Source organism: Pogona vitticeps, chromosome 2 (assembly GCF_051106095.1).
Source record: "Pogona vitticeps strain Pit_001003342236 chromosome 2, PviZW2.1, whole genome shotgun sequence".
NCBI lineage: Eukaryota > Metazoa > Chordata > Lepidosauria > Squamata > Agamidae > Pogona > Pogona vitticeps.
The window spans coordinates 158,959,890-158,987,352 of NC_135784.1; the positions used below are offsets into that span (position 1 = coordinate 158,959,890).

At 43.6% G+C, this 27,463-nt stretch overlaps 1 protein-coding gene and 1 long non-coding RNA gene across 4 annotated transcripts in view; one reads left to right on the plus strand and one right to left on the minus strand.

Moving 5' to 3' along the window:
• Nucleotides 1-6,064, minus strand: part of LOC140704634 (uncharacterized) — a 15,865-nt gene extending 9,801 nt beyond the window's left edge. Inside the window, exon 1 of the long non-coding RNA XR_012083950.2 lies at nucleotides 5,506-6,064. This is a non-coding gene — a long non-coding RNA (uncharacterized LOC140704634). The remainder of the gene's footprint in view (nucleotides 1-5,505) is intronic.
• A 212-nt stretch (nucleotides 6,065-6,276) lies between these two features.
• Nucleotides 6,277-27,463, plus strand: part of KMT2D (lysine methyltransferase 2D) — a 101,916-nt gene continuing 80,729 nt past the window's right edge. For 2 of the 3 annotated variants that reach the window (XM_072990974.2, XM_072990976.2), the window contains exons 1-2: nucleotides 6,424-6,648; nucleotides 24,550-24,614. In XM_072990974.2, the coding sequence (XP_072847075.2) occupies nucleotides 24,566-24,614 (49 nt within the window). In that variant the 5' untranslated portion in view covers nucleotides 6,424-6,648; nucleotides 24,550-24,565. Of the gene's footprint in view, nucleotides 6,649-7,289; nucleotides 7,672-24,549; nucleotides 24,615-27,463 lie in introns of all 3 variants that reach the window. The other variant, XM_072990975.2, reaches the window with a different exon arrangement.

Sequence of the window (27,463 nt, forward strand, 5' to 3'; positions counted from 1 at the left end):
GCCTTCTCAGCCACACTAGATGCTGTTCCAAGACCTCTGTTCAGAGCAGATTATCATAGTTTCTCAAGACTGAAGGATGCCTATATATATATATAGGTACACACACACACACTTTCAGAACATGGAAGGTTTTTTTATGTTTTTAAGAACTAGGTGAACTCTTCCAGATCTCTCTGGCATTTTGAATTTTAGGTACAGAAAAGACCCTTATGGAGGGGGCAAACGATATTCTGCAGTGTCCCTGGAGACATATGGAGAGCCATACACTCCCCACCTCCAGTTTAAACCAGTGGGAGCTTTTTTTCATCAGCAGCTTCCAACTGGAAGCGAAAAGAGGCCAGCCCATGCATGCAGGTAGCCATAATCCTCATCCTGGCATCATAGCCAGTGGGCAGATTTTTAGAGACTTTACGCTTGTAGGATCCACTCTTTCTTACAAAAACCTGCAAATCTATAAACTGCTGACGAGTAGAAGCTGGATCACTGGAATGATGACAGGTGGGCTTTTTATCTTCTTTTTCTGTTGGATTTTGTTCTGGGGAATGGTTTTCTTGATTTCATTTTTGCCCATGCTGATTTGACCAGCATAAAGGTCCTCCTGGTATCCATCTGCCTTTCTATTCAAATGACACTTCCTGCTCATTAGCAGACCATGTGTGGCGGTTCTGGCTGCTCACCCTCATTATGGACTTCCAAAGGTGCATCAGATCATACACACACTGAGTTCCAACTACTTAATTCTTCCTGCCACCATTCCTCATAATTAGGAAAGCTTATTTTAAAGTTCTTGCAGCATCTTTAAAACTTAACAGATTTATTTTAGCACAGAAATTAACTATAATCCCTGTCTTCAGATGAACAGAGTATACTACCCATTATTAGCTGAGAATTCCTTAATTATCATCATAATTCTGTAAGATTTAGATAAATTCACAGGCCTTCTGTATTGTGCTGTTAAAACCCTTTTCTATGTTACATTTTACTTTTAAAAAAATATTTTTTAAAAACTGCCTTTAAGGGAAAAGACAGCTTTTAAGATAAAATGTATCAATAAACAGCAATATGCAATACACAGTAATAAATGCAAATCCACAACAATAACAACAAAATGAAACCCAGGAAAAATAAGCATCCAATCTAAGAAATACTGAAATCCAATAAATGGTTTATAGCAAAGCCATCAGCAATCCAAATAAAACACTACTGGGTGGGTGGGCAAAAAGTAGAAATGTTTAGGACTTGCCATTGCAAAAAGAGTCACATTCTTCCCTCTGTTAACCTCATTGGTGTCTGAGGGAGGCAGATGAGATGGCCCATGTTCCTCATTTTAAAGTGCAGTCATGTTAGAATGGGTGAGGGTAGCTCACTATCTGTTCTAATAATAAAAGTTAATAACAAAAATCAAGTTTGTGGGATCCATTGATATCTGAACATGCCTCTCTTTCACTGCAGATTGAAGCTGTTGCTCAATCACCTACAGAATAACTGGCATTTGGTAGTGGGGAGTTTTGTATCTGTTTGGTGTTGGTGAATATGCTGTGTGTGCTGGCTGCCACAGCTTAAACCTACATACAGCTTTAGGATGCTAGATGCACTAAACGGAGTGGGAGTAAACAGGTTTGAATCAAACTGCATTTTATTTGGTTGTTGTGGGTTTTTCAGGCTCTTTGGCTGTGTTCTGAAGAACAAAGAGCCCCAAAAAAACCACAACAACCATCAGATCCCAACCGTGAAAGCCTTCGAGAATACATTTTATTTACCTTTGGACTGGAATATTATTATCGGTCATTCTTCTTCCCCGGTGTTATACATGGAAATCAGTCTCCACAATGTTGAGCAAAGTTGCTGTTGGGCCTTGGTCAGACAGGGCAGCTGGAAGGGGTTGGTTTGACTCTGCCACAAAGGCTGGAGGAAAGAGTCAAGGACAGGCTGCTGGTGGTCTGGTGCAAGGGGAGAGGGCTTTAGTTTGTGCAACCACTCGCATGAAAGGAGCTGCTCCGATCCAGAGGTGTTATACAGTCTGGTGAGTAACCATTAATCTTCTAAACCAGCTGATTATATTCAGGCTGAAACTGCAGCCTCCAGAGCACCCTTAGTACACAGGGTTTAAATTATGTCATTTGCTGAAGGGACAGAGATCATGGTGGCACAGGAAGTAAAGTGCAAAAGAATGACGGCTCAAAGCCCTGCTTTGATATCACTACTAACCACCCATTCCCATTGCCGTTCCTTGTTTTTTAAAAAAAACATATACAGGCACAACGTGTAGACATGTCAGGTTGTCGCTAGTAATACAGCTGATACCTTTATGTCTGGATACATGTTGTTACAGGTAATAGCTAAAAGCATTTTCAAGAATCCTTATGTAATACAAAACATGATATCAGTATAACCACTTATCTTTCCACTTGCAACAAGAAACTATTACTGTATTGAGGAATTTATTTATTGGGGGAAAATGTGCAGCCCACTCTTAAAGAGCAGCTTACAACATGTAATAAAATGACACGGTAGAAAATATGTTTGCAAATAATAAAAACAAAATACAGGCAGCGTGAAACAGCAGTTGAAGTGGGGGATCCCCCAATACAGAAGCAAAAAAAATTACCACCATCATGTCCTCAGCTGACACCAAAAGGCCTCTCTGAAAACCTAGGTCTCAACTTGACACACACAAGCAGAAGAGAATTTGCAGCCCAGTTGGGAGTCCAACTCCCATCAGCCCCAGAAAGCACAGTCAGTAGGGGAGGATGGGAGCTGAAGCCCAACATCATCTGGAGAACTATATGTTCATCACCACTTTGTGTACAAGTGTTGTGTTGAGGCGACGCCTTATTTTCTAGTTAGGATTATTTTAATATAGTGTTGGTGCCACAACTGGGAAGTCCTTGTTTCTTAGAAATATCTATTGTCCTGAAACAGGCAAGGAATCTAGCATGTTATACGTACCTGCAAGACTGAGGAAGGTTCAGAAGGGCTAAGCAGGGTTAACAGGAAAGGGCCAACATCTCTCTTATCCCTGTCTATCTAACCTCAGAAGCAGGGAGAGAATCTGAACACTTAAAGTCTATTTGTATGGAAGAGTGACCTCCTGAGAAAATCTGGACTCAGAGCCAGAATTTATTTCAAAGTAAATATGCATAAGGTCAAAAGGGGCACTGAGTGACTATGATTTAAATTTTATTTTCTATTATTCATTTAGTTAGTTTACATATTTATGCACTTTTTCCTGGTTGCTCAGAATGATTTACAACCTCTAAGAGTAATTATAAAAAATCAAACCACATGCAATGTCAGCAAATAAAACAACAATGGAAAGCCAACTGAAAGAAACAAATCTTGTGGTTAAACAAGATTTGGTGGTTAAACAGTGGTTTAACAATAATATTGCAGCCCAAACTTCGCTCATGGTCAGCATTTGATACCAACAGATCTGAAAGGCAGCTCGAGGTTCACTCAGCCTTCCATCCTTCCGAGGTCGGTAAAATGAGTCCCCAGCTTGCTGGAGGGGGGCGGCAATGTGTAGCCTGTATAATTAAAAAATTGTAAACCACCCCGAGACTGCTTTAAGTGCTATGGGGCAGTATATAAGCACCACATTTTGCTTACAGAATGTGACAGGTAGGCAGCTGTCCTAGCATTGACTTCAAAGGCAGGGAACAGGGTGACTTGCAAGGTGTTTTTGGAGAACTAGGTTGTGTGTAGTATTAAAGCAGGAATTGGAAATTCTAGAGGTCCAGGGACCAATTCACAGACAGAAAGACCTACTGAAGGCTATGCAAGCCACCAAATGAAAGGAGTCTACTTCTGATTTTGTATACCCCTTAGAAGGGGACAAAGCCAGGTAAATGCTTGCTGGGCTAAACATTGTCTCCGAGGACAGAAATGTGGAGGGCCATAGATATGCCTTGGAGAAAGGTGGAAAATAAATAAATGCATGGAACAAATTTTAAAAAATGCAACATGTTCCCTTGAATGTGTGTTGAGACACTCCTTCCCCAAGTGACCTGGTTAGCCCTACACTTGTCTATGAAGTCCTAAGCTGAACTAGAGGTGAGCTCCGCATGAATACTAAAGGCTTTTGACAGCACAAACTTGGGAGCCTCTGACATTAGGCTTGAGGTGGCTCAATGTATGGGGGGGATTCATTAAGAAGTTTCATTGCTCTGTTAGCGCTCCCTGCCTGTGCCTGGAATGCAGCTCCCGAAACAATAAATCAGAGCCAAGCACTATCAGTACCTTTTTAGCAACACATCCTGTTGAGTTTCTTTCTTGACATCCAATACAATTCTGAAGAGAAAGAACAAAAAGTAGTGTGGCACATTTAAGGCTAACAAGTTTTATGTGTCATATAAGCTTTCATGGGCTACAGTGTGCAAAAGATTGTGCCAAATAAAATTAGTTAATTTTAAAGGTGCCACATTAAGACTTTGATATTCTTGCTGCAAAAGACTTAACATGGCTGCTTCCTTGAAAACATTCAGAATACTGTAGAGTTTTCTTTCCCTAGTTTGAGAGGGGCGGGCTGTTAACACATATAGATTTATTAAAAACTATGATATCAAGGGGAAATGTAAAACTCTTCCTTTTGGGTTCGCTATTTTACACCTTCTTGCTTGGAAGGATACTCAGCTGAACTAAACCGGATTTACGTCTGAGTAGACACATACAAGATTGTGCTGCTGGTTGATGAGAAAAAGTGGGAATAAAAACACCACGGAGTCTGGACAGCTTGTATCACAATAAGTATATACTGTATTAGCCTTTAAGTTACCATGGGCTGGCTGGATAGCTCTGGGAGTACCTGAGGTCGTGAGTTTATTTTGATACTGTCTCTTTTGAGGAAAAAGAGCCCAGCTTTGGACAACAACACGGTCCCTGCGTACTCCTAGAAGAAGGGAATGTTAAACCCCTTCTGAGGGCGCTGTACCTAGAAAAGCCTGGCAAAGGTCGCCATAAGTTGAAATGGCCGCGGTTCATATTTCTCATCAAACTCCTAGTTTTGTTGCAAAAGATCTGCAGGGCTACTTTTCTAGAAAACATAAAGATTGTCCGGAGTAGCTCATAACATCTCCATCAAGCAACAGAAAAAAATCTTTACATTGTTAAGGATACAGGGAAGATTAGAAATGCCTTCAATTAATCAGTCAGTCAGGATAGTAAAAGCACAATGAGTGAGTTTCTGAGGAGAACCAGGTAGCAGCATTAAATCCCTTTACTCCCAGGCTCTCTCTCCATAACCTGCAGCTTCATTTGGATGAAATGCGCGAGACGAAAGCTGACCAAGCCCTAAACTACAAGAGGAGAGAGAGGAGCGACGCGCACACATCTGGAGGGAAAAGGCACTTCCCAAGGAGGAAATCAGGAGGCGATGCAGAACCCTCCGTGCCCTATTCGTCCCATCTTGAGGTGGGGGAGGAGAGGGGTGGAAAAACAACAACAGAACAGACTTCAAAACGCTTCGTGATCCGCAACCGAGAAAGACCCTTAATAATCTGGGATCACCTCTAGTCACTGGGAAGAGCGACACATCAGGAGGGATCTTCGGGTCAATAAACGTGGATCACAGGACGGTTGCCATGAGAGACGTCCAACCGGCCACTGGCCTCCCAAACCCTTGTAGAGTAGACCGCGAGCGGATTGCTTCGCGCACCGAAAATAATAATTAAAAAAAGAAAGGGTTTTGGGGGGGGGGCAGCCAAATAAACAAGCGGCGCGCGCCTCCCCGAGGGCGCCCAAGCGCTCCTGCCGCTAGGGGGCGCACGGGGACCTCCTTGAGGCAAAGGTGACAAAGTCTTGAAGGCATATGTACAGTATATGCCCGAGCGAGGGAGCACAGCGCCCCCCTCCGGGTTTCGCCCAGAGACCTCCATCCGAAATCCTTCGACCTCTTGCATAATTGGCCGAGGGAACAAAAACTTTCCCCCTCTTCCTCCTCCTCCAGTATTCGGTTTGTTTCCTCCCACGGCGCCGGGAGGGAAAGCAGCAGCAGCGCCGCCCACCTCTCGCGGGGAAGTGCACCTGTCCCCCCACGGTCCCTTCCAGGCCTCGCAAAGGGCGGAGATGGAAGGAAGAGCCCTCTGAACCCATCCCACGTGCTTTTTTGCAACCACCCGGCCTGGGCACGGAAGGGTTAAAGTCGGCGAAGTGATCCTCAGCCGAGCGTGCACTGCGGCTCCGTACGGGCTCATCTCTCACTTCCCCAAAAGCCATTTCTGCGTGTCCTTCCGCCTCCGGGTTCCAACACAAAATAAGTGCACGGCCCGTTCTTTTCCCTATACCCCCCACCATCTCGAGGCAAACGCAAGGGGTGGAAAAGGGATCCTGCCCGAGACACTCCCGCCCTACCCCAAAGAGGATTCGAGTCGTCGGGAAAGAGAGAAAGGCTAAGTCCCTAAGTGCGGGATCCCACCCTCCCTTTGCACAGGAGGAGGAGGAGGGAGGGGGGAGGTTAAGCAAACCCGGAGCTGGCCCAGCAGGACCTACTTTCCTCTCTGAAAATGGCTGCCTCGGTGAACACTTTCTGTTCAATTTCTCGAAGCCCTTCGTGGTAGGGGGCAAAACAGAAGGGAATCAAGACTCGCCCGCGATGCTTCTTTGAGCCCCCCTCCTCTGTTGGAGCTGAGGATTAGGGTGCGAGGGGAGAAGGTGAGAAGTTGAAAAAAAAATAAACGAGCAGGAGAGGGAGCGAAACAGGAAAAGAAAGAGAGGAGGCCTGTAACCGGAGGCGGGGAGGAGGCTACCGGGAGGGGGAGAGAGAAGAGAGAGAGAGACACCCCCCGCTTAAGCCTCAAAAAGAAGGAAATAGAGACGGGGGGGGGGGTTTGGAGGAGCCGCTCTTGCGAGCGAGGCTGGGTGTGCATTTTGCTGTCTTCGGGAAGATCCCGTGTAGCGAGTGATGGGGATACGCGGAGACTTCGCCTGAGTTCCCGTGCTGCGTGTGTCGGGCTGGGTAAGGGCATTTTGGCGAGGCGGGAGGCCGGCGCCGTACGTTCCATGGGTTAAGAAAGTCTGAACGTTCCACTGCCCTCCCCTCATTGGCTGCCCCCCGCGCCCCGGGAAGGCTCCGCGTTCCATCCGGTGGGGGTTCCATTCTCCCCGAACCTTCAACGTTCTCTTTGGCTCCAAGTGAGCGTTCCAGGCGTTCTCTTGGGGAGTGGGGGTGCTGGGAGGGGTGCTGGAGGGGACACGAGTCCGGAGGCCGAAGTAACGAGGCAAGAGGAGGCCGCCTCCGTCGCCTGCTTGAAGATCAAAGGCAAACCCGGAGCTCCCTTTGTGTGTTGTCCTAGGGATCTGGCTGCTTCGCTCTTTCTTTCGCCTTATTTTGGAACCCTAAAGTACCGTGGTGGAGGAACGAAGCAAGGTTCTCCCCCTCCCCTTCTCTCGGAAGGGGGTTGGGCTGTCTGTTTTTTCCTGGGTGGAGAAAGAGATTCTCGGATATCGGATTTAGCATCTTTTCCAATCCTAATTTTCGCTGGTTGTTTTTCCTTCTCTCCCGGCTGGCTGTGTACAGAAGGCCAGCGCATTTTTGAAGGTTTTTTTTAAACGAGGGGACAAATGCACCCCGTTCTTTTTTCTCCCTTTTCGATTTTTTTTGGATAATGATTTCTGCCATATCTTGCCGATGGATTTTGCCGAGTGAGGACTCCTGGATCGTCTTATAGAAGAGAGGTAGGTGAGGACTCCCCATTTTCTAGAACTAGAACAAGGAATCTCTTAGCCTTATTTCAGTGTCAGTGTTCTCTGGGTCTAGGGCATGTATTTACAGCAGACTTTTAAAATCTTGTCGGTTTATGTAGGATTCAGGTACAGGAAAAATGGTTATGTAAAAGCTATGCAGGAGGGCTGCTTAGAGTGACTGAACTGAGACTATTCCCCTCCATAGTCTCTAGGCCACTGTTCTTATTGGCCTTAGAAATAAGCGTTTAGGGGGCTGATTCCCCTTGCATCTTTCCGGTTAGGCGAAAACCTCTGTGTAATTTTCGGGTGTGTGGGGAAGATCTGTTCTTTGGTTCACAAATACAGATTTATTGCTATGTTTGGCACAATAATGGACTCCACAGGGAACTGTGTATTTGTTTTGGGCTGGCTTTCTTCTCTTTGTGCTGTACTAAAGGGAGATGGGACTGGAGGGAAGTGTTTGTTAAGAACTCATTACAGGTTTGATGTGATCCCCCCCCCACCCTCCTTCCCTTGGCCATATCCCTATCCCAAGAGTACTCTCATTCCCCCATCCCTTATTTTTGTTCAGTTTCATTTGTAGTCTGCAAAGAGGGACAAAGCTATATTACTAATCGGCCTTCCTAACATAGGTGCCCATTCATCTTCAGAGGTTGTGTCTGCTACTAAATTTAGACACTCCTGCCATTCTCTTTTCAAATATATATGTACACTACTGTGTTTTGGAAAAGGCTGCTACTTTTGTTTCCTAGAATTAGCTCAAGGTAATTGAAATGCCTTTCTCTCTCCTGGGCGCCCACTTTCCCCAAAGCAGAGCAGCCTATGTGGCAAGGCCTACTTTGCCCAGCAGCCCTCTGGAGATCCGTGCAGCCTGCATAGGATTATGGAGGAGTCCGAAGGGATTTGCTCTGAGAAGAACAGGGTGGGGGCAGGGGAGGAGAATTGTATTGGCATTTTCTCCCTCTTGCCAAGCCAGCATTCTCCCTAGGAGCTTGCATACATCACTGGGATGAGGGGATCGCTTTACCTTTTCCAAGCTGTTGAAATCCCAGATCTGCTGAAAGCCCTTCCAGAATCTGGCTGCTTTAATAAGGATCTTGTCTTTTCCTAGTGGGCAGAATTTCCTGTTGTGTTTTAAAAGGGTTACAGGTTGAGGGGGGGGGAGGTGTCTCCGTGAAATAAACACATTCCCTCAGTCTTGTGGCTCTCAAAGGGGACTCTGTGGGCCACACCTGTTGCACTCTGTGTGTCTCTTAACTCTCGCAGTTGGGTTTAAGTCCCCTGGGGGGGGGGAAGAGGAGAGCCTTTGCTTTTCTGGACAGTGAGGACAGAGCAGCTGAACAGCAACTGTTTTTATGGAGGGCAGTGGTGTGCCTGTGTGTGTATTTATGTGTGCCTGCCTGTGGGTGGGTGTGTATGTGTATCTGTGTGTCTGTTTTATATCATACCCACATCCAGGGGTAGAGCTCACCTGAGGTTGTGCTGGATGTTCCAGCACTGTTTTAAAATCCCATTACTTACATAACTATTTTTGGAGGTGGCAGTTCTTGCAATCGCTACTGGATCTGCACCATTTATGGACACAGATATTGGCAAAGAGGCATATTGTGTACCCTTTATCGCAACGAAGCCCACAAGCATACGTTTTTGTAGCTGTGGGGAGACTTCCAATTGTCATTCTTATTTTTCCTGACAAATGACCATGATCTGTTTAGCACACTTGGTTGCGTTAAAGTGATCTAGAAATCTTCCCCACTTCTCTGCTTCACTGTTGGTACCAGTTGTTCTATGGAAATATTTTAATCCTTCAGCTACCAGCTAACATTTGTAATGAGTCATTGATTGAATCATTGATGCTCAAGACTTCTGTGTATCTTCTGATTTTCTTGTATATTATGGTTTACTATGTTTTAGTAATATAGGGAGGAGCTAGACTCCTCTTATTGCCACTCTGGCAGCTACCTTTTTTCATTGCATCCTCAAGAAAGGGAGATGTGTCCAAGTAGACATTGTTTGACTGCCACTTGCATCATTTCTGATCGTTAAGCTGGTTGGCTGGGTTTGACAGGAGATGTAACCCAACCAGATCTGGTGGGCTGCACGTACCTCATCTACAATTTAATGAAAAACAACTGCTTACCCTAAAATAAACATATTTTTGAATCAGCTGATATGGTCATTTTGTACCTTATGACATCCAGATATGAAGAACTTTTCTGAGCTGGCTTGGTGATTATAAGAATTGTAAGGTAAAGGTTCCCCTTGACAGTTTGTCCAGTCGTGTTGGACTCTAGAGTCGCAGTTTCCAACCCATAGAGCTATTGTTTGTCCGAAGGCAATCTTCTGTGGTCACGTGGGTAGCACGACTAGACATGGAATGCCATGATGGTACCTATTTATCTACTCATACTTTTGCATTTTGCATGTTTTTGAACCACTAGGTTGGCAGGAGCTGGGACAAGCAACAGGGCTCACTCCGTTGTGTGGATTCGATCTTACGACTGCAGGTCTTCTGACCTTGCAGCACAGAGGCTTCTGCGGTTTAACCTGCAGCGCTACCACGTCCCTGAAATAAGAGTTATAGCCCACCATATTTGTAGTGCAAAAGGTTGAGGAAGGTTAACCTTAGGACAACCAGGAATTGGCCCCTTTATTTTTAGTATAGTGGACTACTGCATCTGCATCCAGCACTCTAGTGTGTCTGTATATCCCAGCACCCCTAAGATCAGTATCTGAGCCAAAGAGCTGAAGTGCTGTAATGGAAAGACCTTGCTCTGTTGAATCAGCAAGAGGTGGTACTTATGGCAAGTTTGGTTGATCCACATGCATCAAACTGCCCCATCACTTTAGTTCTCTAAGAAGGCAAAGCGTATTATTGTTATCCATCCAGGTAGCATACTGTGCTAGATCTGGCCTCAGGTTCCTGGGTTGAGTCCAGAAATCCTTGGTAAGCAGAGAACCAAGAGGGACGATTTTGTCTTCACTCTGGGACTCATCTGCCAGTTACTCATGAGTAATTTGTTGCCCTATTCTAGAATTTTGCATTAAGGTTCAGCTTTAGGACCTGTCTGAAAAAAATCTGTGGGCCTCTGTTTCTGAAAGGCAGAGATGAGAATTCTGTTCTTCCCCTCTCAAAGGGTTGTTCTGTTTTCCCATTCCAAAGCATTGGAGGTGAAGAATAGCCTGTTTCTTTATCTTGCTTATTTGCACAATCCCTTGGGCATAGGTTGGTGCTCCCATTGTCACAGATGAGAAATGGAGAGGTTTTGACACAGGCTGGTTGGTGAGCCTCGGTTGAAACTTTGAATGAACCCCCGCGCAAGATCCTCAGACTGAAAGGCACACTCGGTTTTTGGTCATCAGAAATGCCATAGGAAGGGTGGGAGGGAACGCAGATGGAGCTGGCTTGACATTTGAGGAGGTATTATGTTCTTGCCTTTATGCTCATTTCCCCACAGAAGAGTGAGGTGGGGTGGAGGAGGGGAGGAACAAAGAATTGCAGTCTTGTATGGGCAAAAAGAACGCTGATTAAATTGTCACCTTTGCAGAGCTACACTTTTCTAGATCTCAGTAATGACAGGAGCACTGTGTAGTGTGGTGGTTTTTTTTTTTTTTACTTCTTGACTGAAATCTTGTTGTTTAGGGTAGTAAGTTGCAACTAGAGTAGGTCTATTGAATCAGTGGAACTTACGGAGGATTTGACTTACCAAATCCCCATTGGATGGCCCTGTCCTAGTTGTGATTTACTCCTTTATTAGGATTTTAGCCAATAAATGAAAACTCCATAGTGCTCCTGTCACTGCCATTGAAGCATACATTCCCACACTTCTGACTTTATTTACCAGACTTCAGATCCCACTCTTCAGTTCAATGGGAACTTGAAGTTAAAAAAAAACACCAATAGGTTTCTTTATCACATATTTAGAAATAGCAATAAATGAATAAGAAGCAGACAATTTACAACTAAGAAGCTGATTAAAAATCGAAAGTTCTTTGCTTAGTATGGGAAAGGTAAGAGAGGAGGCACCTGGCATGTGGAGGAAGATCCACAAGAGATGCACCATCACTTAAAAGATACTTCCCCGTCTCCTTGCCACCATTCGGCTCTCCTAGAGGCCGGGCCACTCACAGAGGAGCCTCTGAAGATATCTCAACAACTTGGGCAGGTTTCAGATTGTGGTAGGCAGCCCCTTAAGATGCCTAGTGCCCAGGCTGCATAGGATTTGAAGGCAGTTTTGTCTCTGAGCACCAGCTTGGAGGTTGGGTATGAGTAATGGTAGCTGGGTGGTTTTGGTTTGGCAGGATTGGCAGCTGACTCCTCGCTCTGGGACGTTTATCTAGCATGGTACATAGGGGTAGCATGTTTCTTGTGAGAGCTCTTGGTGCTTTCTTGGGTGGGATGTCCATGTACATGCCTACATTTAAATATATGCAGTTAAATAAAAACTATGGCTGAAAAATCTGGCTCCAGACTTGATGCACTAAACAAAGCCTCAGATGCTATTGGGCTATGATTTTCTTCATTTTCTTCATGATGGGAGCTGTCCTCCAATAACTTCGCAGACATAAAATTGGGTTAGGCTGTGAATGTAAACATTCGGCATTGCTAGTTGAAATGGTTAAAACTGGGATTGAAATTCAGCTTTTCTAAGGAAAGTTTTTCATGGAGTGCAATGATGTGACATAAATGAGCATGTGACTATGACAATAGTGATCAGAGAGTGTTTTCTAGGATTGGAAAATGTGTCTTGAATTTGTGCGTTGTAAACCTTATTTTGTAAGGAATAGAGGTGGCCACTTTCCCTTTGGTGACATTGCTGTCTATTGACACGGAAGCCTCAAGGATCACTGGAACTAGTTGTGTTGAAATTGGGCAGCTGATTAATGGTATCAGCTATTGTTTACTAAATTGTATTTATTTTGTACTCTTTTGAGGATTTAAAAATTCACAGTCGTGTCATGAGTCCGCATAAACTACTAAATAGTTCATAGTTCTTGATGTTAAAAAACAGTATGTTTACCCATTAAAATGTATGTTTATTGTTCAGCTGTGTGTGAAGCTGCATACATAGACTTATGCAAAACTGTGTAAATTTGTAAACCAGATGTAGGAATGAATCATATTTTTAATCTGTAAAACATGCAGTTCATGATGTACCAGGCCACTTCACGTGTCACAGATGTTTCCTTATAATCGGTCCATAATCATAACATGAAGTAGATTTAAGTTAATAATAATAATCATGTGCTCTCAAGTCAATTCCGGCTTATGGCAAACCTTTTCAGGGTTTTCTAGGTAGAGAGTACTCAGAAGTGGTTTACTGTTCCCTTCTTCTGGAAGCTCCCTGGGACTGTGCAGCTGGCCCAAGGCCAGATAGGCTGGCTCTACTCACAGGAGGCACTGTGGGGATTCGAACTCCCCATCTCTGGCTCCACAGCCAAATACCTAAACCATTGAGCTATTCAGACAGCTTAGATTTACAGTAAGTCAGACTTCCCAGTGTAGTGTAGTGGATAGAGTGATGGACTAGGACTTTGGAGAACAGTGTTCAAGTCCCTGCCCAGCTATGGGAACTCATTGGGGGAATGGAACTGGTAAAAGCACTCCTTAAATATCTCACTTACCTTGAAAGTCCTATTTGGGTTGCTAAAATTTGGTTCTGACTTGACAGCACAGAACCCACCAGAGTTTCAGGTTGGCAAAGAGGATGGTGAGAAGAGTGTTTTATTAATACCCTGTATTAACTTGCTGCTTCATTAGCAGATGGAATTTCTTTTGAACAAGGCAGAAAATTGTTATAAAATTGGGGTTCTGTGCTTTAATGAAGATGTTGCATGAACCTATACCTGGACATTGGAGGGGTGCACTCAGTCCTGTGCTTTCTATTGCCCCCCCCATGATGTTTAAAATAACTTTTTAAATTATTCATAAAACCTCCTCCAGCCCTCTAGTGAGCTTGGGATGCAAGCAATATTGCCAGGCCTCCCTGCCCCCAATCAGAAATGGTTAGAAATCATTTCCAAGTTTGAATAATGCCCTCTCCAGGCCTAAAACAGGTTGCGGCATACCTGGCAAAGTTGCCCCCATGCCCCATAAAGGGAGCAAGAAGCCTTTTTTAAAAAAAAATCAAGTATTTTGGAGGATATGGGAGGACAGAGGCTATTGGGGTAGGAGACCAAGGTTTGGAGCCTGAGTGCCACATGAAGCTCACGGGCTGTCTTTTGCTCACCCTTGATTTAATTTATTATTATTATTATTATTATTATTATTATTATTATTATTATTATTATTATTATTATTATTATTATTATTATTATTATTATTATTATTATTATTATTATTATTATTACTCTCCTCAGAGAGTTCAGCTTGGGGAGAGTGTCTCGGCCCCGTGGATCCTCAATTGTGGGGTTCCGCAGGGGTCGATTATCTCCCCAATGCTGTTTAACATCTACATGAGGCCGCTGGGAGAGGTCATCAGGGGGTGTGGAGTCAAGTGTCATCAGTATGCTGATGACACCCAGCTCTATATCTCCTTTTTGCCAACCACAGGAGATGCCGTTCCGTCCCTTCAGCGCTGCCTGGAGACTGTACTGCAATGGATGCAGGAGAACGGGCTTAGGCTGAACCCGGACAAGACGGAGGTGCTGAGGGTGGGCGCCCCCGCAGCTCGGGATTTGGGAAACCCCCTCTCTTTTGGGGGGGTGACCCTGCCCGTCAGGGATGTGGTTCGCAGCTTGGGGATCCATCTGGACCCGGCGCTCACTATGGAGTCCCAGGTGGCGTCAGTGGTCCGTTCCGCCTTTTTTCACCTTAGGCGGATAGCCCAGCTGCGACCCTACCTTGATGTGGGGGCGCTCACTACCTTGGTACATGCGCTCGTAATCTCCAGATTAGACCACTGTAATGCGCTCTACGTGGGGCTACCTTTGGGGTTGCTGCGGAAACTACAGGTGGTGCAGAATGCGGCGGCCAGATTAATCAGTGGTGTGAAAAAATACCAACATATTTCACCCACTCTGGCCGCCTTGCATTGGCTGCCCATCCGTTTCCGCATCGACTTCAAAGTGTTGATGCTCACGTACAAAGCCCTAAACGGTTTAGGGCCTCGATACTTGGCGGAACGCCTTCTCCCGCCAAGATCTACCCGTGTCACTCGCGCGAGCCAGGAGGTGAGGTTGAGGAGCCTAACGCCGAGGGAGGCCCGGAAGGAGAAGACAAGAAATCGGGCCTTCTCGGCGGTGGCTCCTCGCCTCTGGAACAACTTACCTCCTGTGATCCGCAGGTCTCCCTCGCTGGGTGCCTTTAAGAAGCAATTGAAGACTTGGTTGTTCCGGCAGGCCTTTCCATCATACTCCTCTTGACCCCCCTTTTTTTTGTTTTTGTTTTCTGTTTTGTATATTATATGATGTAATGTAGTGCCTTCTTTTTTAGAATTGTCTGTTTTCGTTGTTTATATTATCTTTATGGTTGTTAGCCGCCTAGAGTGGTCCGTTTGGACCAGATAGGCGGGATATAAATCAAATAAATAAATAAATAAATAAATAAATAAATAAATAAATAAATAAATAAATAAATAAATTATTATTATTATTATTATTATTATTATTATTATTATTATTATTATTATTATTATTATTATTATTATTATTATTATTATTATTATTATTATTATTATTATTATTATTATTTACAGTTTTTTTTTAGCCCCACCATTACCAGTGGCACATTACCATTTAATTGGCAGATTCCTTATAGAAGCAGTGGATCCCAAACTTGAATCCCTAGATGTTCTTCAACTACAGCTCCCAGAAATCCTAGCCAGCACTGCTAGTGGTAAAGGCTTCTGGGAATTTTAGTCTAAAAACATCCAGGGACCCAAGGTTGGGAACCACTGAGCTTTTCATTAAGTTCTTATATTAAAATCACACTTGTAACAGGAGTGAACAAAGTGTAGTCCTACAGTTCCTATTAGCCCTAGCTAGCACAGCTAATGTTGAGGAATGCTGGGATTTGCAGTGCACCAATATCCAAAGGACTGGACTTTGCCCACATGTGCCTTAAAAGCCAGCTGACGTTCACTTAATTTTGTCGCAAGGGCTTGTAAAAGTTATAAAGTGGCAGACGAATGCCTCTTCTGAAGTGGCTCCTGGTACTTACAAATGTGTCACCAAAAATGATGATGGAATGCTTCTGAACCACATACTTTTTTAAAAGCACAAATTTAACCAGATCTGTTAGATTAAAACATCCAGTGAACTGACATAGACCTCTTTAAGATTTAAGCCTTGGGGAGGAAAAAGATGTTATGAAAACCTGAAGGTTGGATTGTCAGAGCTTATGTCAAAGCGGTTGCAGGGTGTGAAAGGAAAGGTAGATGCTGACTTCTTGGGATATTATTTGAGCTGTGGCAGAGCCAGTCCCATGAAAATTATCATTCGGATGTGCAACAGAGAGGCCATAGGGAGCTTATCGCAGTCCCAGTAGCCTGTTTTGGGAAGCTCTGATGTTGAGGAGTGCTTTCCTGTCTTCCAGCCTCTGCAAAGATACTGAGAGAAAAGAGAGGCAGCATGCATGGGGCTGGGTCTGCTGAAGGGGCAAGTTCTGTGAACCCTTCTTTCCTTTTCTATGCCTTGGGGAAATGTCCATCGTCACCTGTCCTACAGAAGGAGCAACTAAATTTTCTTCTTTGGAAAAGAGTGGAGTCTGTCTGTCTTGAACAGAGTGTAGACACCATGATTTTAAAGTGAGTTTGCATAGCATCGTCGCAAAGGACCAAAGGAAACTACATTTTACCAACTGTCTCTCGGTCCACGTAGCCTAATGTTGATGCTCTGACCAGGAGATTCCTTGCCAAGGCTGTTGCATCGCATGTACCTGGGGACTATTTGTATGGAAAGCATGTGCTCTCTGTGTCTCCTTCCCTACGACGTTAGCAAGAGAGTCTGGTAGAAATTGGTTTGCTATTCATTGGCTTTTGGAGGTTTGACTAGACACACATGCACACAGACTTCCAGTGGCTCTGAAAAATACTTCATTCAGACTTTAGTGAGTGTTTTTGGATGATTGAGGAGTCTTTGTGCCCTTATTCTGTAACTCCTTGTAGCCATGGGGTTGGACTCTGCTGATCTTGGACAAATCACTAGTACAGAGTTCAGGACAGGGGCTGGGAAACTACATTTTGAAAATTACTTGATATGTGCCTTGTTATGAAGTCCCCCAGAACTAATTTGGTGCCATTAAGGTGAATGCAGTGTTTCAACAGGGGATGCTCCTTTTTCTGCTTTTTTTCCCCAAGAGCCTTTATATGCATGTATATGGCTTTTGTTATTTTGGGTTTTTTAATTGCTTTAAGTATCATTGTCCTTTTGTACATTTAATTGAATTATCAGTATTTTGGTTTATATTATCAGTCATACCTCCTTGATTTCGTAAGTTCCCTTGGGTTCCTGAATTTGGAGAGAGAGAGAGGATGTAAATGAGATAAATAAATAAATAGCATTGCTATTTTTAAAAATAGTGACTCATTGTTTGTTATATTCTGTACTGTTTTGTTACTTAGAAAACCACAGCTTATAATTGTTAAAGAATGGCATAAAAATTTCCAATTAAAATGGCTCTCCAAATGCCTTTTAGAAGTACCTGGGAAACATTACTTGTTGCACCCCATGTGTGTTTACTGCTCTTGGTGCTCAGTATTTTTAAAATGTGATTTTATCACATTCTTTTCCTTCCCAGTGACAAAACTGGTTGCATCCAGATTCTGGGAGATGAATTAATGGCTGAAAATGTGTTACTTGACATAGTACTTTGCACTAGAGTAGACCTATTGAATCATTGGGATTTTATGAGTTATCTCCTCTATAAGTTTCATTGATTCAAATGGGCCTACTCTGGATGTAATGTACTAAGGAAAACAACAGGATTCCAGCCAGTATTTTAGATTGTAATGGCCTAAATCATTCTGCATTTTATATTAAACCCAATATCTTACATTCTGACCAGAAGTTAAAAACAATGATAGCAAACCTATGGTGGTTCTCCTCTTGCATCGGTTGGATTTTCAAAAGAGAGGTTGACAACTTTTGATCTATGCCACTGTTCATTTTAGCAAAAAAGAGAAGGGTTTGTAGTACTTTAATGCTAAAACTCAGTGGTGGCAGCAAAAGGAAGCATTGCCCTCTAATTTTACTGCCACACCACCAATATAAAGCAAAGACTGAAACAATGGGTCACTTCCGGATTTTAAAACAAGGTGCACGAGACATGCATGTCTTGGTTTGAACCCAATTAGAACTCCTCAGAGCTTTCCTGAAACACTGGCTGACCCTAAAACTACATATGAGTGCCATAATTTTAAAGCATAAATGCCTCGTTTAAAAGGTATGTGTGTGGGGGAGGAGAAAGCAAATTTTGGTGCTGAACTTTGGCCATGGAGTTGGTTGCAGGATGCATGGGCTTTAGTTGGTGCTTAAAGTACACTGGTTGAAAAGGGAGTGACGGAAAAAGAGAGATCTAATAACCAAAATGCAGTCTTTATCCCAGAAAGAGAAGCTGGTCCTGGCTCCTGCCTCTTTCTTTTCTCTTACTGTACTGTGTCTTTGAATCTCTTAAAATCCTGAAGAGAAACGAGAGCCAAGGTTTCTTTAACCTGGTAGGAAGGTGGGCATTTTTAGATTTATCAAAAAGCCTCGAGGCAGAAATTAGAAGCAAAAAAATGTCATTTTTTCAGAAGTGTTTGGGCAAATCCAGTGGATATTTTAAATATAACCGAGGTAATGTCATCCTAGTTTGTTTTTAATCTGTTACCAAATTCCAAAGAGAAATTGGATGGCGACATGGGACCTATTTTTATCTTAACCTGCAGCGTAACATGGAAGCCACATATGTTGTAGCATTTGTGCCCACCTTTATTTTTTTCTACCCCGACCCCACTTTCAGTTAAATTAAAAACAAAACAAAACAAAACAAAAACCGTGGCTGAAGTGGCATGAAGGCCTTTCTGTTCAGGTGAGCTTTCCCTGAGTGAGTGACTGCATACCAGAGTGTTTTTTTCAATGGATTGTTGTACCTTACTGCATTGAATGTATTTTGATGTTAATTATATTTTTTAGTATGGTATATGTTTGATCCTTTTTAGTATTTGTATACTCACTGTTGTTAGCTTTAATTGTTGTTGTTGTTTTAATGATGTAAGCCGCCTTGGGTCCCTTTTGTGTGGTGAAAACATTTTAAACAAACAAATTACTTCGTGTGTGTGATCTTGCCCAGATGTTCATTATAACCACTGACTGAAGTCAGCAACTTAAAAACCTGTACAGAGAATACTAACCTTTGTGCATACACTAATGGATTTAGCTGAACAGCAACATCTACCTCAAGTCCTAAGTGAGCATAGGAAATTATTTTGAGACTCAACACTAGATAGGAATATATGAACACCTGTTTTAAAACATGTTATTTCTGGTTCTAAAAACACACATACTGTAATCCAAAATCTTTCAATTATTCAAATTATCCAGAAAAGCAAAAACGTCAAAACAAATGAAAATATCATTGAAGAGCAGTGGTGAAAAATTGTGCATACACGTGCACGCGCACCGCCCCCCTCTTTTCCCAGACTTTCAAGTATCTCCTCCATGTTGGAAAGGACTCTTGAGTTGGGAATGATAAACTTTGTGGCTTGACTTTTTCCGGTTTGGAGAGATGCCTGGGCAAAGGGTCAAATCTCTTCCTCAGGGAGCACCCATTTCCAGCAGCCTCGGGTTCCGCCGGCGCTATGGCGACCAAGCTGCTCAAGCCACTCCTGTGTAAGTAGGATTTTTTTTTTGCTTGAGGGAAAGTTAGAAAGGCTCCAACCTTTCAAAAGGGCAGGAAGCAATTTCAGCAGGAAAAGGCAGTCCAGGCTGCTTTATCTGTCCCAGTCCACAAAAAGTGAGCTTAGCGTATCTTGAACTGAATGGAAAGATGGCTTCTTTCTTGTTCCAATACTGTGGCCAGAACATGAAAATAGAAGGCCTCTCCTTCCCCCATAGCCCTCTATAAAATTATATGGCCTGGTGCTTTGTATTTTAGGAATGGCTACAGTATCAGATCCTCACCCGCCACCCCCTAAGACACAGTTTGGAAAAGTCGGAAAGCTGCGTCCATGATCATCCTTCCTCTATTAGGCCCACGGGGGTGGGTGAAGGACGCAAATGCAAACAAACCCCTTTCCGGCCCTAACCCCCTAATTTAACCTAGGAAAAGTGGAGGGGCCTTGGAGGGAACAGATTAATTTCCCCTCCTTCCTAACAGAGGCCTAGAGAGCTTGGCTGGAGGGGAAAGTGCAGATTCTGCCCCCGTGTGGATTAACTTGTGCCACCCTTGGGTGTCGTCTGCATAGCAGAAGCAGAGAAGGGTCATGGACAGCTGGGGTTCGAAGCCCAGTAGCTTGGGCCCAGCTCTTGTCTCTGGGCCATTATAATCATCATCAGCATCATCTTAGAACTGTAGAGCTGGGGAGGGTCCTATAGATCATGGAGCCCATCTCCTTTCAAGGAGGCCCATTTTGGAATTGAACTCCCAAAGTTTGGTTCTGCAGCTAGAGACCTAAACCACTGAGCTGTCCAGCAGTTCATCCAGTGCAAAATTGAGCTGTGGACTTTGTGTGAGTCTGCTTTCTTTCCACACACAGTTGTTGTGCTCGCTCATTGCTCTCTTCATCAGCTTTCACTCTACCTCTCTTCTGTTGTTGCTGCCCACCCACCTAGGGGCGCTGCTCCTCTTTCCTCCCTGACATGGCCTCCTTAGCAAATGGCTGCCTCTCCTCTCTTTTGCATGTTGTCTTCCATGCCTCCTCAGTTCTTCATCTCTTTGCTGCAAGAGGAGGCATTTCTACTTTTGCTGCCACTCGCACCACATATACGGTACCTGCAGAAGACAGGGGTTCTCCAGGCCATCTCAGTGAGCTGCCAAGAGCTGCAGAGTCCATAGAGAGCCTTTCTTGGCTCAGGAAACACTGTTGAAATGTCTGAGAGTTCAATGGGAACCCGTAATATGGCCATCCCAATATTATTTCTAAACAACAGGCTAGGATAGTGCACTGTATCAGACAAACTGAAAGTATAGCTGAGATTAGGCCACGCAGGCCATGGTTTCCAAACCTGACTCTCTCCCTAATTGCCTTTGCTTGACCTCTGCCCATGAGCTCCATTCCAGGATATAGGGTGTGGCCTGCTTGTGTGGTGGTTGATGGCAGAGGGTTGGATCTCTTTTCTGGTTGTACACATCATTTCATGGCTGCTTTCTTGCTTCACTTCTTCCTCCTGCTTCTCTCTTGAGCATGGTAGATTATAGGGTATCCTCTTCCCAGGGGACCTTCTGCTGGATTTATTAGCTTTTCCAGCTTCCCATCCTTCAGAAGGTTTTAATTGAGGTCAGTCTGTACAAATGTCAAAATATCTTGTGCTACTTTTTACTTGCTAGGGCTGTCTTGTTGCAGGTAGTGCTCCAGTGGCTTCTTTCTGTTCACATAATAAGCCTGTTCACCCCCTGGAAATTGCTGCGCTTAAAGATATCCTACCATAGAGGTGGTGATGAAAAGCAATTAGGATATGGAGCAAGGGCACTGAGTAGCAGGAACTGCTGATCTGGGTGATTTAACAGGCGAATGAGAAAAATCACACCCTACAGTTCCACTCTTGCCTTCATAAAGATGTTTAGACTTGATTCTTGTTTATCAGGATTGCATTTGTAAACCAAAAAGTACTGTTGAAGTCTCTTACTCTTGTTCACATGATTACAGGGAACTACAGAATGTCCCATAATAGAGTCTACTGTAACACTGTATGGTCTGAATTCTCTTGCCTCTCTTTAATGCTCCTTTTTTATTTTATCAGTCCGTATGAGACAGAGACTATCTACTTTTTTCTGTGGTTTCAGTGGAGTTACTGGATCTTAGGGGCTTTAAAAAAAACTTGCAGTGGCCTTCAGCATTGGGAACTTCAGCCCTTAACAGTTAAACTCAGAATGTAAGGAAACAGCATCTTTGTTTATTTTGGGTTTATTTTATGTCATTTTCCTGAAATTTTGGAGCAGGATGCAACTCCACAAGAAATGTAATTTAAAACCCACTGCCGAAAGACAGATATGGATTCATATGGAGCTGATTTTTCACTTTCATGTTCTGTTTTGAGCAACGCCTAAACTTGGAAATCTGCATTTTCATCTCTGCGCCTATATGGCAGCTACTGATGATGACTCTTTTGTCCAAGGGATGTATTACAGTAAAAGACTTTAAATGAAATCTTGAGGCAAACAATAGGGTGAGGGAGAGACATTTTCGATATCAAGAACAGCTCTGTGACGTCTCATCTCTCTGGTTTGTTTTAGGTGTTGGCCTCATAATGCACAAAATAAGAAAAGACTCTCAAAATGCCTACACAAATTAAAGTTGAAAATGTGGGGGATTTGGGGGCGTGATTGATGTTTGGTAGCAAAAAAGTTCAAAGCTACAGTGGACCCTTGACTTACAGACGGCTTGACTTACAGACTTTTTGAGTTACAGACTTCTCTGGCTGCAAAATTTAGGTTTGACTTGCAGACTGAGATTTGATTTACAGACCGGGAAAAAACCCAAAATGGAACAAAAACGGCCTGTTACGGGATTAATCGGTTTTCAGTGCACTGTAGGTCAATGGAGACTTGACTTACAGACTTTTTGACTTGAGAACCGCCTTCCAATACGGATTAAGTTCTCAAGTCAAGACCCCACTGTATTACTCTTGCCTTATTAAACCCTGTACTGGTCAAGAGCATATTATCTGAGGAACTGTCCTTTCCTGTACAGAGATTCTTTTTCTCCTTTGGGGAACTCTGCTTGTTGTCGTCACACCTACTTAGGCTTGTTTCGTTGTGCTGGAGAGCAGGGACTTTCGTGTTGTGGTGCCTGCCCAGTGGAATGATCTCAGCATTCAGATTAAGCAGACTTCCAGGGTTAGATATTTCTGCTGTGAACCAAATGCTTAATTCTTTGCCAAGGCTTTTTCATAACTATTTTCCTAATAGTTAACAACTACCGTAATTAATTGTTTTAATGGATATGATTGCTTCTTCTGTTCCATTACTTCATTATTTTTAGGTATTGTTTTTATTATATGTGTTTGTTTTTTTTTATTGTAGAATGCCTTGAGAGTCTTTGAAATGGTGGCCAGAATCTTGGCAGATGTTAGAACATGTGTAAGAGCAGTTGTACAATTTGCCTTGGCTGATTGCGATTAATTGGCAAGGTGCCAGGTGTGTGCTGTGTGTCAAGGGCACAGGCAAGCAGGCAACTAACTTTTGACCAATACTGTACTTTGACATTTAAATGGCTGGACTCCTGTGAATGCTCTTCTCTCTGTGTAAATACCTAAAAGGGTTATGGCCAATTAGTTGTTCAAAATTATACAGTACTCAATATGGTTCAATTTTAGTTGCCAGCAGGGTGGACAAAAACCATTGATTTCTTTTAAAAATCAAACGGATTTAAATGACAATTTAAATTAAAAATTGTTTTGATTGAAATGGTTAAAAAAATCCAGTTTTAAAAATGTAAATCAAAGCCACCCTGGTTGCCGGTTACAAAGTCTTCAAACAGTTTCCATGTGTATTAGGAATGGGAACTGGTATTACATGAAGTTGTCAAGGTGTTTGAAGTTTACTATAATTTATAATTCAGTGAAGAATTTATCTATTGTTAAGATGTCTCAGAATAGATTGAACTGAAAATCGGGCGCTTTCTGTTTTCCCCCCAGTATAAAAGTATTCACAGTTAAATTTCCATGGTAGGTGGAATGCTCATATCACTTGAATTTGGGGGTGATACTGTCTTTATGCAGGTGGCCAAGCAATAGGTTCTAGACATGTGCAATAGACTGCAATAACATATGTGTAAGCAATGGCTTTAAAATGTATTTTCATTCAGGTATACCTCCCAGAATCAGTAGACTGAGAGAGAGATTCAAAAAAGCTGTCCCAAATGGTAGGTTATGTCAGTGGTTCTTAACCTTTGTTACTCGGATGCTTTTGAACTGCAACTCCCAGAAACCCCAGTCAGGACAGCTGGTGGTGAAGGCTTCTGGGAGTTGCAGTCCAAAACTCCTGAGTAACCCAAGGTTAAGAACCAGTGGGTTATGTAGCTACTTATACCCAATACCTTCATGTATTAAAGCAAGCCCACCAGTCATGAGCCTTTGCCACATCAACCTATTTTGGAATAACATGGCAATCCCCAAAAGATCGGACATCATTGCTCTTTTGCGTAGACCAGAATTATTTGGCTGGTTCTATCTTGCTAATAATTTTTTTTAAAGGGGGGAGCGTTCCTGGAAATTGGGAACTGTGTGTGGCATTCCCAGTGTTTAATATTGTGGAAGGAGCTGCCTTTACCATGTACCAGCATGGTCTTATGTTTGTGCATGTGCATGAGCACGGGGGTGGTGGTGTCCTGCCTTCCCCAGCAGGTCCACAAGGTGAATAAGGTTGGGGACCCCTGCTCTACACTGTCCCCCTAGTTAGCTCCAGTCCCATGTCTTTCCCTTTCTTTTTCCCCCACACCTCAGGGTTTATTTTCAGATAACATTTGTACAGGAAGCGGAGGTGATTATGCAGAAGCAGGGCATGTAAATGTGATCTGTATGTCTTGAGTGCAGGATGTTTTGTGCTTTAATATGGAGTTCTTTCTCTTTTTTCTTCTGGCATCTAGTGTGCTTAGCATTAGGCTTAATGGGAAAGCGGCTCATGCGACATAATTTTAAAATACAGCAAAATGCTAAGAAAGAAAGTTAAAGGTTCCAAAAGGAGCTGATGGGATGCAAGTGTAATGAGCTGTTTCTCCTTCTCTCTAGGTCCCTTGGAGACAGGATGGATGATCAGAAACCAACTGGTGAGGACAAAGACTCCGATACACCAGGTAAGTACTCCCAACTGGACTCCTCTTGCTCTTGAGCAGCCTGTTGGTGGTGAATGCAGTGTGCCGTCAACACAAGCTGTAAGTTGCTGGTCTGTTAGCCTTTGCAGTCGCCACATGGGGCTGATCCAGAGCATTTTGCTATCTGGGGCAAAAGGCAAGATTGCGTTCCTTCTCTGCCTGCTGCTTCTTTCTGCAGAAACCAGTCAGACAGAGAGTTGAATCTTGCCTCAATGCAGGCTACTGTCCTTCACTGTACTTGCAGCCAGCAGGTTAGATTGGGGACACAAAGCAGAGCATGTGGCACACATGGCTTTGTCCTCCAAAGCTCTGTCCCCACGTTATGTTCTCTCTGTCCTGCTTTGCCCGGTGCCTAAGGGTGGGGCTCTGCTGCCATGATATCCTACCCTGCACTCCTGGTGCTTTTGGAAAGGATGTGAGTGCATATTTCTTCTCCTGAGTGGGCATTATGCGTGAGAATGTCATGGGCAAGAAAAACCCGTCTGTAACCAAATAGGTGAGAGGCGGTTTTCTGGCAGCAGGTGGCACATCCTCAACAGTCTTTGCAATGGTGATCCCGCAGTAATGAAAAGTTGCACAGAAAGAGCAGAAGGTGTTTGGTTGCATAATTTTTGGACTCTACATTTGTCGCTGGAGGTTCTTTATTATCTGGCACATTCCTGTGCTTGAGATGTCACTTTCATGCTCCTGGAATTTGGCTTGCTTTATCCATCACCTCATACTGACTTCTGAGCCCATAATGTACTCTAATGGATGGTTGCTTTCCCTCTTACTGCTTTGAGAGATGCATGTCCTCCCACAAAGCTGTAATGCTGGAAAGATTTGGGTGTTGTAAATGTTTGGATTCCTGACCTCTCCTTCCACATTTCTCACGGGTATTGATATGCTTAAACAACTCCTGTATTATTTTTAAGGGAAAGAAATTGGCTGCTGAAGTTTCCATGACAATGGAATAGTAGAATTGTAGCAGAAGATGCAGTGCGGTGCTGAACGTACAAAATGTTCGACCCAGTTTCTAACATGCAAAGCGGCTACTTCACAGGAAGAGTGAAAGATGATGGGGCTTTTGTGCCTTTCTACTTGGGAAGAGGAGTGGGCGTCAGTGGGTTAGAACTGAGAAGGAATGGGGAAAGTGATGTTTGGTGTTGGTTCTGTGGCCACACTCATATGGCTAAAGATGAATCACTTTGGTTACTTGGTCTCAGTTAGCGGGTACAAAACCTTTGGCACCCCTGTTCAGTGATTTCCCAGCCTTGGGTCCCCAGATGTTCTAAAACTTCACCTTTGCTGTGCTGGCTAGGATTTCTGGGAGTGCAGGCCGAGGTGAAGAGGAAGTCACAAAAGCAGCAAAAGCAGAGAGCTGGACAGGGGTCAGATTGGATTTGTCTTCAGTGTGGTAGGGATTGTCACTCTCGAATTGGCCTCCTCAGCCACACTAGACGCTGTTCCAAGTCCTTTATTCAGAGCACGTTACCATAGTCTTTCGAGACTGAAGGATGCCTAACTAACTAACAGTCCATGAACATCTGGGGACCCAAGACTGGGAACCACTGCAGTATATTGTTGCGCTGCAGTGCCTAGAACATCTAGTCAGTATAGTCGATTTCAGAGAATTGTGGAAGCAGTAGTCTATGTCTGGAGGCCCACCAACATCTCCTCCAGGGTCCTGTCTGTGTGGTGAATGTGATTTTCGAGGTGTATGCTGCTTTAAATTTGTCTTTAAAAGGAGTGTGGGTTTACTTCCCACGATCATGTGAGGACAACAGAGAGGAGCTGGCCTGCATATCAAAGTGTTAATGCTTACATATAAAGCCCTAAATGGTTTAGGACCTCAATACTTGGCGGAACGCTTATTCCCACCCAGTTCTACCCGTGTCACCCGCGCGACCCAGGAGGTGAGGCTGAGGAGCCTGACGCTGAGGGAGGCCCGAAAGGAAAGAACTAGAAACCGGGCCTTCTCGGCGGTGGCTCCTTGCCTCTGGAATAAGCTGCCTCCGGAGATTCGTGCTGCACCCTCGCTAGGTACTTTTAAGAACCAGCTAAAAACGTGGATGTATAGACATGCCTTCCCTTCCAGTTAATTCCTGACCTCTTTCCTTTTTTTCCTCTTTATTTGATTTATTTTGTATTTTTCCCATCTTGCAGAATCATTTAATTAATTAAATGTTATAAATTTTCCTTGAACTTGTTATGCTTTATGTTGTAAGCCGCCTAGAGTGGTCGAAATGACTAGATAGGCAGGGTATAAATACAATAAATAAATAAAATAAAATAAATAAATTTTGAAACACAGCTTAGATGCATCCGTGAGGCTGCTGTGGAAGCACAAGAGTACTGTGTTGCCTTCCCTTTCTCCCTCTCAGTGTTTAGTTCATGACAACATAGAATGCTGGACGCTCTGTGGAACTCACTATTACACTGTTTCCCTGAAAATAAGACCTAACCTGAAAATAAGCCCTAGTATGATGTTTCAGGATGCTTGCAATATGAGCCCTACCCCAAAAACAAGCCCCAGTTAAGTGAAACCCCGCCCTCCACCCTTGTGCAGCAACCAGAAGAAGATGACAGGACTGTACTTGAATCAATGTAGATTGCTGTACATAAAAAAATAAAACATTCCCTGAAAATAAGACCCAAAGGTTTTTTTGGAGCAGAAATTAATATAAGATCCTGTATTATTTTTGGGAAAACATGGTAGCTCCCTGTTTGGAAATGCTTATTACAGTCCTATCGAGATTTGTTGGGTGACATGTTAAAGATGGAAGAATTCAATAAGTGCTACCTTTCCATGCCCTCCCCCCCCACACACACACACACGAGAAAGGGGCCTG